Consider the following 12,022-nt stretch of genomic DNA (forward strand, 5'->3'; position numbering starts at 1 on the left):
AACGCTATAAACACTTACAGCAATTAGTTTCCTCAGGCAGTGATTTTTTTTACCTTACACAGGTAATGTGTATAATGTATTGAACAATGTTATGACTAAATCAGAACAGACCAAGCAAATGTTCAATAATTTTATTATACATATTAAAAAATGAAAATGCATTTAAAAGTTGACAAAGAGCTTATAATGCCCTGATATAATAACCAGTTAGTAAAAAGCTTCTGCAAGGAGGGCCTACTTCTATTCCAAAATCAAACAACACCTTATTTGGGTTTATAACTAATTTTCAACAGTCACTTTACATTAGCTGTGGTGGGGATCAAAGGACCTTGTCCCCCCCCCCCCTCAGAGTTCCAGGGTCTTAAGCTTCCTTTCCTCAGCTTGGGTTAGTGGCTGCTGTGAGAGGATCTTCCCGTGGAGACGGTGGTGCTTCCCAATTCCCAGCCTGGGCAGGCCACGGTTGAGACCCTCCAGCAGCACACAGGACTTGCAAAGCGTTTGGCTGGAGATGTAGCCACACCGGCCGCACGTTCCCTGAACGGGCATCTTAACGCCCTCCCTCACCGACAGGTTCTCCCCAGAGTGGATGACGTCCATGATGGCGCTCGGCCGCACTGCTTCCAAGTCTTTCAGGAAGGTCCGGGCGTGGCCTCGGTAGGCATTAGGGGAATATATGCACTCAGTGGAAAAGTAGTCCAGCTTCTTAAAGTAGGCGTAAAGCACTATCTCCTTCTCGTAGGCATATTTCAGGGGCTTGCAACGCGGGACCACCCCCTCACCCTCGCTAGCTGTGCTGATGGCAGTGCAGCGGCGTAGACGGGCGATGTCTCCTCGAAGAACGTTCATCAGAACAGTCTCTGCCACATCATCAGCATTGTGACCTGAGTGTTGGACATGCAAAGACAGTGTTTTAAAGTGCACCCGTACTGCCCTAGGGCGCTGCGTCGGGGGCACGCAATGGCATCAATTTGTATCCAGGTCCACCGTTCCTGCATAAAAACTAAACTCCCCTCTACCTTATCCCAATGTCTCTGTCCCTTACAGCTTAAACATTTTAGAAAATCTATATTTATAAAATAGACCTACTATGAAGATAGATAAAACAAACCTGATAAATTCTCTTAATATCTTAATATCTCACCCGGCACAGCCAGAAGAGGACTGGTCACCCCTCTGAGCCTAGGTCCTCTCTAGGTTTCTTCCTAAAATTCGACCTTCTTAGGGAGTTTTTCCTAGCCACTGAAATTCAACACTACTGTTGTTTGCTCCTTGGGGTTTAAGGCCGGGTGTCCCTGTAAAGCACTTTGTGACAACTGCTGTTGTGAAAAGGGCTTTATAAATACATTTGATTGATTGATAAATTCAAAAATATATCCGTCTTATATTACCTGTACATATCTTATCAACTTTCAGCATCATGGCTCCCCGGTCCAGCGCCTGTCTTCGGAACACTCCACAGAAAGTGCAGTTGTTCTTCAGTCCAACCTGCTTCACTATGGCATCCATGGTCCAGCCATACAGCTCCTCATAGGACACAATCTTCAGGGGCAGCTCATACTGCTGCTGGTTCCTCTTCACCGTCTCCAAGGAGTCATCACGGTAACCTGTTATACCCTCGTCCACTGATAACAACAGGAGTTTCAGACCATAGTTGTAGCGCTCATTTAGGACCTTCATGATATGTGCCAACACAGTGGAGTCCTTCCCCCCGGAGGCACCAATGCCCACAGTCTCTCCATGTTTAAAGAGCTGTGCTGAAACTATTGTCTGATGGACCTCCTCTTCAAATGCCCAGAAGAAGCAGTCTTTGCACAGGGAATGGGCAGTTTTTGGACGTTTAAGCACTGCACGCTTCTCAGCACAGCTGCTACAGAGGACTGGCATAGTGACTGTGGATAACAGAAGAGTTTGCTGTTATGAAGACAATAGCACAAAATGACCTATTATTACAAGATTAACATATGCAGATGTAATGGGTTGTCAATGAGGATTTAGCCCAGTATTTTTGCTAAAAGGCTCAGACTTTTCTGTTGCCATCTACACGTGCCAAAATCCAGGCCTCACTGGGCCATGGATTAGGCGGACCTGCTCTAACTTGGGGTGGTAGACAGTTAAGGCTTCTTCCACGCATTTCCTTTAAGAAATCCATCATAGTTTGTGGAATTGAATTATAGCTAGAACCCGAGAGAACACATGCATCCAAATAAATTATTGCTAACGTCAGATTATGTGAAATTATCTTGATAGCAGTCAACCTACTTTGATGACCAGCTTGAAAGATAGCTAACAACATCTGCTAGCCAATGTTAGCAAGCAGTTAGTTACTTAGCTAGCTAGTTAATAGCTGCTAAAAGCAGAAAAACACCTACGATAACCTAACGATTTCGACAAATGTCACAAACTCCGGTAACAATGGGAAGTATAAAATGTCTTATAGACAAATATATATATATGTAATCAAATCTGTGTTTTATGTGTTTGTACGAAAAGGCAAATATCCTTACGATTCTCGCTAACCGTGGCTAACACATGACCCTTTCCCCCGTGCTGTTATGCTGCTTTCAACACAACTGGGAACTCAGAAACATGAGGTCACAACGTAACTTCTGGGATCTTCCGGGTCCAGTGCTGCGTTAAAAACTACTGGGAAATGGGAACTCGGTAAAAGATAGCCCTTTGTACAACAAATCTTGCACAAGTTCATTCAGTTGGACATTTTAAGTCATAAACTTGCCAAATTTCTGCTTGCATTCATAACAGCTCAAACTTGCTACTTTGAAATGTCCAATCTACAGAGTTTGGTTGACAACCTCATAAAAATGTAGGAGAAGCGTACAGCTTCATGACACCACAACCAGCCCCTAGCAGGTATGTTAAACCCTACAATGAACCATTTTCCCTCTGCCCTAGCCCTTTCACATTTGCACCATGATGGGCATTCCAAGTCATTTTGGTTAGCTGGATTTTGTGGCTAAATTAATCTAAAAGGCCCTGTTTTTTTTTTTATTCAAAAAAATAAAAAAGATTTCCTGGGAAGGTGTTCCGGTCTCGTCCCACCAGGAGGAGACCCCGGGGAAGACCTAGGACACGCTGGTGGGACTATGTCTCCCGGCTGGCCTGGGGACGCCTCGGTGTCCCCCCGGAAGAGCTGGAGGAAGTGTCTGGGGAGAGGGAAGTCTGGGCATCTCTGCTTAGACTGCTGCCCCCGCGACCCGGCCCCGGATAAAGCGGAAGATGATGAGAAAAAAAATAAAAAATATTTTAATTTCACAAATCCAACATAAAGCCAAAATTTTGGCTATAAATTGGCTATAAATATTTTACACCGTAAAATAGCTTTTCAAATTGGCTACATGTTAGCAGTCCCAATTATCAGATGTCCTCCCCCAAAAACCTCCCCTAGGGAAAAATGCTGACCTTCCCTCTATTCATTGGTTTTACAATGCAGATAAACCGTTTTTAGAGAATATTTTTTGATCTATTTACAAAAATCCAACCATTGTTTTAATCTTAAAAGTAAATCAAAAAATGTAACAATAGCGTTCAGAAAGAGCTGTTCATTTGCAAATAACCCATCACTAATTTAGACTAATTAGCCTCTTCAATGGCCCCTATCAGTGAGTGTGGAATAATACAGCTTCAGTGTGTAGTAGATTCCTGAAAGATACCACAATATTTTTAGTTTGTGCAATTTCACACAAAAAAATTAATGGGTGATAATTATATGACACATTCATATGTGTATGTCTGTCTTCTAAAACTGCAGGGGCGTAAATCAGAAATGATCTTGTGCTATTCCCCATTTCATGAAAGCTGCATATTTGCATATTCGCTGGAAGTGGTGACGTGATGGTCTTAATAGCCCCTACATATTAACATGTACATCTACAATCAATTTGGGAGCAGCACATACGTGTGCCAATGGGGGACTGAAGAGTAGGAGATCTTTGGAGTTTCAGCCATGCACTGGACAGGCTGAAATTGCCCACAAGATTGCATAATTCTTGGATTTGCAAGGATAACACTTCGGTGAGAAAAGAGACTGAGACAATATTGGCAAATGTCTTTGAAGTTGTCAAATTCACTTCAGTCAGGTGTTTACTTTAGTGAGCTGTACTGTAGTTTCATCCTGCAACCCAAAGTTTAGCTATACTAGCTAATGTCTAGTTACGGAATGTTCTATTGCCTGACATAAATATCATATCGTGTTACGGCTCAGCATGTATATACTCAAATGATATATATACTCCTCACACTACTTGCCCTGTGTCATCACGCTCTAACATCCCTGTGGTATGTTTGGCATACCCATGCTCAAGCGTGTGTGCCAAGAAGAAAAATGACAATAAAATTAAACAGCAATCTGACTAATTATTTATGCTCCTTTTTGGCCTCCATGAAGATTGTCACTTTAGTAAATGTGCATTGAATACTAGGGTTGAATTGATGGTTGACTTGACCAATGATTTTGAAGCATACCTGCAATATTACAAATTGTAATAACATAATATAATTTGTGCATTTTGATGTAGGCCTCACCTAAGCCTGGTACAGAGAATGAAAAGACAAACCCAATGGAGACATAAAGGGTCTGGTAACTGGTTCACCCTCTATAAACAGAGGCCTTAATATCCAGTGATAACATCTCTGAGACGTTACGTGTACTGAACCAAGTCTCACATATCATGGTTTGGAAAGCCTAGATGCTTTTGTGAAAGGGTAAATATGTTCAGAAAAACACAGTTGAGTCTCACAACCATTGGAAAAGTACTGTAAGCAACAAGAATTTATTAATTTGCTTTAAAGGATGGTGCTACTGAAATAATGGCAATAGGCATCAAAATGCAATTTTGAGTAAATAAGGTAGAGAGAGGTGTAGGAAGAAGCAGGGGTCAGGGTTTGGTGCAGGAGTCATATTAACTTAGTTGGCACCCGTGGCAGGGTGAAAGGCTCCCCTCTGGTGCCACTGCATGTCTCGGATGCGCCTGACGGACTGGATCTGAGGGAACTGGGCCCCAAACTCAGCGCTATCCTTGTATTCCCCCTTCTCAAACAGGTACTGATAGCCTCTGTAACCAGGATACTGATAGCCCACCCAACTGATGCCCAACCAGCAGAGCCATGGAATGAAAGAGAGAAAAAGGAAAGTGTTTAGAGAAGAATGTGATGGAGAAAAGATTCACTAATGCAATTAGAAGAAAATACCGTGGACAGATATTGCTGTTAAAGAATTCCGCAGTTGGATGACAGGACTCACGTGCCACTCTGAACTCTGACAGAGGAGACCTTCTCTTGGTATCCGTGCGCGTGGAAGCTGGGAACATCATCGTCTATGATCTCGATCTTCTTCCCCGCGAAACTGGGGTTTTCATAAAGGACAATCTTGTGCTCCTGGCTGTCCTGTGAGCAGAATACAAAACACACCATTAGAAACAGTCAGAGACTCTTGAAAATGGCTTATTAAAATGGTTGATTTGAGTTATAGAAGAAAAGGTGTGCTTTTACCACTTTAATGGGGCGGAATGCAAAGATGTTGTCGCTACGTCTGCTGTTGGTCCAGGAATCCCAGCGAGGATACTCCCCCTTCTCAAACACATACTGCTCCCCCTTGCAGTTAGCCTGCTCATATCCCACCCATCTGAGAAAGCACATGATTCAGAGGGGAAGTAAAGGATGTCAAAAACAAGGTTTATGTGAATGATAAGCAACTATACATATAGACATAAGCAACATAAGCGGTTGCTTAGGGCCCCCAACCACTAGGGGGCTTCCGACTGCTAGGGAATCTCTCGAGCGTTAGGGGAGAGGGGGCCCCAAATCAAATTTTGCTTAGGGCCCCCAAAAGGCTAGATTCGGCACTGTATACGGTACACCATATTTCTTAAATGTGTCTGTTCGTCCCCCTGTCAATCACTCACGGTCCACACAGCACCAATATGGAGCCCACTTTCTCCACGCCTGCTTCCTGGAGGTTATTACAGGGGCCAGTCAGCTCATGGCAACGTCCCTGGAAGTTCTCCTGTTCATAGATGATCAACTGTGGAGGACGATCAGGCATAATGTTTAGGCCAGTTTTGCAGTGCTCAGCTTAATGGCACCATAAGTTATACAGGGAAATCATATAGAAAAATCCAGTGGTGTCTCATTCTTCTTGATTCAGCCTGTTCTGCCCTGCCCGGCCCCACCATAGCCATCCCTCTCACCTGCTCTCCTCCGCCTCGCCCTTTCTCCTCCTCCCCCTTTTGCCTCCCCCTCTCCTCCTCACCTTGAAAGCACTGGTGCCTGGCTGCTGCTGCTTGGATGCAGGGTTCTGGTGGTCTGTGGCCATAGTGAACCGGATGGGTTGTGATGAAACTGTACAGAGGTAGATGGACAGCATTTAGTGTCCAGCAGACTAACTGAAAACGTTTTTATATTCCAATGGGTAATTGCAGTTTGATAGGATAGTGGTAAATATAATGAAATAATAGTGCAACATAATCTGCAGTTCAATTCTGCACAGAAATTGATCTGTCGTGTATGTAAACAAAATCCTAGCCATAACCCTCCCAAAAGAACATTCCAACAAAAAAAGGGAAATTCACAATAGCCCTCAAGTTAATCTGTTTCTATGTTAAACAGCTTGATGAAGACGAAAAAAGGGTTTTATCCAAGCATGTTGAATAAATTAACCTCAAAAGGATGTTTGTTTGAAAATAAGTAGACACATTTGGATGAAAAATAATAATAAAATAAAAAACCTGTGAAGAGCGACGGACGTGTGTCTCTTACCAGTACCTGTCTGTGCCAGTGTGTTTGTGATTGCATGCTGAGCGCAATATATACGGCGCGCTAAGGTGGAAACTCTGCCAACACACCCCTGTGTCCAAACCACCCTCCAGATAAGCCTGCAATAGGCCGAGCGGACGGGACTGTGGGGTCAATGCTCCACTGGGCCCCCATTCTTACTCCCCCACAAAGCTATTTCATTACTTGTCAATTTTGTCCAGCCGGTCATTGTTCGATATCCATGTGAGTCAGCAAAACCAGTGCCAAAAGCCCCGCACTTACAATGAGAGCTGCCTGTCTGCCTGGACCACCAGAGAGAGAGAGAGGATGAGAGAGAAGGGAGGGTGGCAAGTTGAATAGAAAGGGACTGATTTAACTCACAAAATCTAGTATAGTACAGTTTCCTCTAGGGTACATTGGAATAGTGGTTATCGTAGTAATGAGTCATTTGGTCATTGTTGGCATTTATTTCTATTAAAGAATGTTTACTTTGGATGTGCACAAGGTTTTTCTATAATTGCCAAATTTGGAAGCTGTCATAGCATCTGTACCAAACTGACCAAAATGTTCACATGACACGGCAACTTCTCCTGTTGGCAGGAGAAGAGCAGAGTTGCACACACAAGAAGATGAGTTTAGTGTTTCACTGGTAGGATGCAGTCACATGTACATAGCATTTGTTTTTGTTGAATAACTACATCATTATTATAATTAATGGGAATATTTGGAAACTACAAACTTACAAATACAAGTTTTTTTTAATCCTTGAATAAAAACCACACTAAGTTAGCATTTCTTGAGATAACCCATCCATCCATCCAGCATCTTCCGCTTATCCGGGGCCGGGTCGCGGGGGCAGCAGTCTAAGCAGAGATGCCCAGACCTCCATCTTCCCATACACTTCCTCCAGCTCTTCCAGGGGGACACCAAGGCGGTCCCAGGCCAGCCAGGAGACATAGTCCCTCCAGCGTGTCCTAGGTCTTCCCCGGGGTCTCCTCCCGGTGGGACGGGACCGGAACACCTTCCCGGGAAGGCGTTCTGGAGGCATCCGAAACAGATGCCCAAGCCACCTCAGCTGACCCCTCTCGATGTGGAGGAGCAGCGGCTCTACTCTGAGCTCCTCCCGGGTGATCTCTAAGGGATTGCCCAGCCACCCTGCGGAGAAAGCTCATTTCGGCCGCCTGTATCCGGGATCTTGTCCTTTCGGTCATGACCCAAAGCTCATGACCATAGGTGAGAGTAGGAACGTAGAAGCTACCAAAAAGTCTATAAAATGTTTTGTAAAAGTGTCATGGTTTACAATGTATTACTAATATGACTGACCTAGTAAGATAACGTTAATCAAATATCAGTAGGGTGAAGCCAGAAGCAGTGGGATATCAAGTGTAGATAGAATTTGTGTTAGGTTACTGTATTCCGTAGTCTCCACAAGAAAACTACACAGATAAATGGAGGTAACTGATAGGGGAAAAGCTGAATATTAGCACGTTCCTAGCCCTGCTGCTACACATTGTGCTCTCTCAGGAAGGGGCCCTTAGCTTTTGAATAGTAGCAATGCCATTTTAGGGCACCTCCATAATAAAGTATCTCACAAGGGCCAAGCCTCTATGTTCCAAACTCAACCGAGTGCCCCTCTGTCGGTAAAAACACACCAGTTCCTACCATCACATGCTGGTTCCAAAGTGTTGCTTTGTGTTAAAGTGCAAAATTCATGTTGCAACTTCAGATGACATCACCAAGGAATGGACTGTATGCACAATGCCTATGAAATTTAAATGATAATGTTGAATTAGACATAATCAGAGATAAAGAATTTAAATTACAGAAGAAAGTAAAATGAGATGGAAAGATTGGAGAAGGGGGATTAAGTGACCAGGAATGTAACCATTTATGGTACTCCCATAATGCAACACTGACTCATTTCTCTACAAGCATACAACAAGGTAGACCCTTACACCACTCAGGGTGAGGTTATAGTGTCAAACCACAACACACTGTCTTCACATTGTGTTATGTCACTAATGGCCCAAAATGCTAAACACCATTGGTGAAAAAGGATCAGTAATCATCTGTTCAAACTGTATAATTTTTAACAACAGCAGGTGACAATATTAAGATTGCCCTGACAATAACAGCTTAACTTGAACCTGGAGCTAATAGTCAAATGTAAATTTTGAATCTGCCTTTTGTCAAAATTCATTTATCAAAATGTCCCTATACATTTACAGTGCTAAACTTGATTTTTATGTATTGTATATATAGAATATATCGTTTTATATTCTATTCTTAATAATGTGCACAAATTCATGATAAGGTCCATCAAAATTATCGGTTGGTTTTCTTCAGTGTTGGCTCTCCCAACTAACTGACTAGTCTAGTAACTACAGGGCGAGAGCTACTGCAGAGCATGAATAAATGGCTCTCTCTGCTGGTCAAAAAAAACGAAATGCCACTTGGTGAAATCGTACCACATTATGAGTTGCCAGTGCAGGAAAAAAAGGTATTGGTATTGAAGGTATGAGCAATTTCCCAGAAATAATTTCCTTTTCCTTTACTGTTACATTACCACTTCACCTTTACCAGAAACCTGCAGTAAAACCTAATGCTTGATAAAAAAAAAACAGGGTGGTTAAAAAGCCGAATACTGATGAAAGACATGGTATATTTGATCATATACCAAGGGAATTAATCAATCAAATGTATTTTATATAGCCCTTTTTATACCAGCAGATGACACAAACTGCTTATACAGATACCCAGCCTAATACACCAAAGGGCAAGCAACAACAAGAAATTGATGACAGTGGCTAGGAAAAATTCCCTAGTAGGTTTGGAACCTAGGAAGAAACCTAGAGAGGAGCCAGACTCTGGGGGCTAGCCTGTCTTTTTTTGTCTGTCCCAGGTAAAGATTATAGGAGTATACCTTTTTGGGCCACATCAGTACATATTGGCTAAAGTGTGTGGTATATTTCAGCAACAAGGCTCAGGGGTTTGTGGTATATGGCCAATATGTTAAGGCTTGGTATATACTAAGGTTGGATAATTTACATATATATATATATATATATATATATATATATATATATATATATACAGTGGGGAGAACAAGTATTTGAAACACTGCTGATTTTGGAGGTTTTCCTACTTACAAAGCATGTAGAGGTCTGTCATTGTTATCATAGGTAGACTTCAACTGTGTGAGACGGAATCTAAAACAAAAATCCAGAAAATCACATTGTATGATCTTTAAATAATTAATTTCCATTTTACTGCATGACATAAGTATTTGATCACCTACCAACCAGTAAGAATTCCGGCTCTCACTGACCTGTTAGTTTTTCTTTAAGAAGTCCTTCTGTTCTCCACTCATTACCTGTATTAACTGCATCTGTTTGAACTTGTTGCCTGTATGAAAGACACCTGTTTACACACTCAATCAAACAGACTCCAACCTCTCCACAATGGCAAAGACCAGAGAGCTGTGTAAGGATATCAGGGATAAAATTGTAGACCTACACAAGGCTGGGATGGGCTACAGGACAATAGGCAAGCAGGTGTGAAGGCAACAACTGTTGCCGCAATAATTAGAAAATGGAAGAAGTTCAAGATGACAGTCAATCTCCCTCAGTCTGGGGCTCCATGCAAGATCTCACTTTGTGGGGGTTAGGTGAGGGATCAGCCCAGAACTACACGGCAGGACCTGGTCAATGACCTGAAGAGAGCTGGGACCACAGTCTCAAAGAAAACCATTAGTAACACACTACGCCGTCATGGATTAAAATCCTGCAGCGCACGCAAGGTGGCCCTGCTCAAGCAAACGCATGTCAGTTTCTGTACCAAATATTAAGTCCTGCTTTTCTGATGTATCAAATACGTCATGCAATAAAATGCAAATTAATTACTTAAAAATCATACAATGTGATTTTCTGGATTTTTGTTTTAGATTCCATAACTCACAGTTGAAGAGTACCCCTGATAAAAATTCTTCAGGCTTTGTAAGTGGGTAAACCAGCAAAATCGGCAGTTTATCAAGTACTTGTTCTCCCCACTGTATGTACAGTATCTCACAAAAGTGAGTATACTCCTCACATTTTTGTAAATATTTTATTATATCTTTTCATGTGACAATTGATACTTTGCTACAATGTAAATTAGTGAGTGTACAGCTTGTATAACAGTGGAAATTTGCTGTCCCCTCAAAATAACACAACACACAGCCATTAATGTCTAAACCGCTGGCAACAAAAGTGAGTACACCCCTAAGTTAAAATGTCCAAATTGGGCCCAAAGTGTCAATATTTTGTGTGGCCACCATCATTTTGCAGCTTTGCCTTAACCCTCTTGGGCATGGAGTTCACCAGAGCTTCACAGGTTGCCAATGGAGTCCTCTTCCACTCCTCCATGACAACATCACGGAGCTGGTGGATCTTAGAGACCTAGCGCTCCTCCACTTTCCATTTGAGGATGCCCCACAAATGCTCAATAGGGTTTAGGTCTGGAGACATGCTTGGCCAGTCCATCACCTTTACCCTCAGCTTCTTTAGCAAGGCAGTGGTCGTTTTGGAGGTGTGTTTGGGGTCGTTATCATGTTCCATCAATGAACTGTTGCTACCCAGTGCCGGCAGCACCCATGCAGCCCCAGACCATGACACTCCCACCACCATGCTTGACTCTAGGCAAGACACATTTGTCTTTGTACTCCTCACCCGGTTGCCGTCACACACTCTTGACACCATCTGAACCAAATAAGTTTATCTTGGTCTCATCAGACCACAGGACAAGGTTCCAATAATCAATTTCCTTAGTCTGCTTGTCTTCAGCAAACTGTTTGCAGGCTTCTTGTACATCATATTTAGAAGAGGCTTCCTTCTGGGACGACAGCCATGTAGACCAATTTGATGCAGTTTGCGGAGTATGGTCTGAGCACTGACAGGCTGACCCCCCACCCCTTCAACCTCTGCAGCAATGCTGGCAGCACTCATACGTCTATTTCCCAAAGACAACCTCTGGATATGACGCTGAGCATGTGCACTCAACTTCTTTGGTCAACCATGGCAAGGCCTGTTCTGAGTGGAACCTGTCCTGTCTCGGCCACCGTGTTGCAGCTCAGTTTCAGGATCTTGGCAATCTTCTTATAGCCTAGGCCATCTTTATGTAGAGCAACAATTCTTTTTTTCAGATCCTCAGAGAGTTATTTGCCATGAGGTGCCATGTTGAACTTCCAGTGACAAGTATGAGGGAGTTTAGAGCGATG

At 42.9% G+C, this 12,022-nt stretch overlaps 2 protein-coding genes across 3 annotated transcripts; both read right to left on the reverse strand.

Moving 5' to 3' along the window:
* Positions 1 to 312: 312 nt before the first annotated feature.
* ctu1 (cytosolic thiouridylase subunit 1 homolog (S. pombe)) lies at positions 313 to 2,603 on the reverse strand. 2 transcript variants are annotated; one of them, XM_010876313.5, is made up of 3 exons: positions 2,505 to 2,603; positions 1,389 to 1,889; positions 313 to 881 (listed from the first exon to the last, which is right to left on the reverse strand). In XM_010876313.5, exons 2-3 carry the CDS (start codon positions 1,882 to 1,884, stop codon positions 346 to 348), a joined length of 1,032 nt encoding a protein of 343 aa, XP_010874615.3. In that variant the 5' UTR covers positions 1,885 to 1,889; positions 2,505 to 2,603; the 3' UTR covers positions 313 to 345. The 2 variants fall into 2 exon arrangements, with proteins under 2 accessions (XP_010874615.3, XP_019907965.2); XM_020052406.3 differs by lacking the exon at positions 2,505 to 2,603 and adding an exon at positions 2,260 to 2,386.
* Positions 2,604 to 4,759: 2,156 nt separating this feature from the next.
* On the reverse strand, positions 4,760 to 6,841 carry crybb2 (crystallin, beta B2). The gene is made up of 6 exons (XM_010876314.4): positions 6,741 to 6,841; positions 6,266 to 6,354; positions 5,919 to 6,037; positions 5,506 to 5,638; positions 5,258 to 5,400; positions 4,760 to 5,099 (listed from the first exon to the last, which is right to left on the reverse strand). Exons 1-6 carry the CDS (start codon positions 6,805 to 6,807, stop codon positions 4,922 to 4,924), a joined length of 729 nt encoding a protein of 242 aa, XP_010874616.3. The 5' UTR covers positions 6,808 to 6,841; the 3' UTR covers positions 4,760 to 4,921.
* Between the last annotated feature and the right edge of the window lie 5,181 nt (positions 6,842 to 12,022).

The sequence above is a fragment of the Esox lucius genome, chromosome 13, assembly GCF_011004845.1.
Source record: "Esox lucius isolate fEsoLuc1 chromosome 13, fEsoLuc1.pri, whole genome shotgun sequence".
NCBI lineage: Eukaryota > Metazoa > Chordata > Actinopteri > Esociformes > Esocidae > Esox > Esox lucius.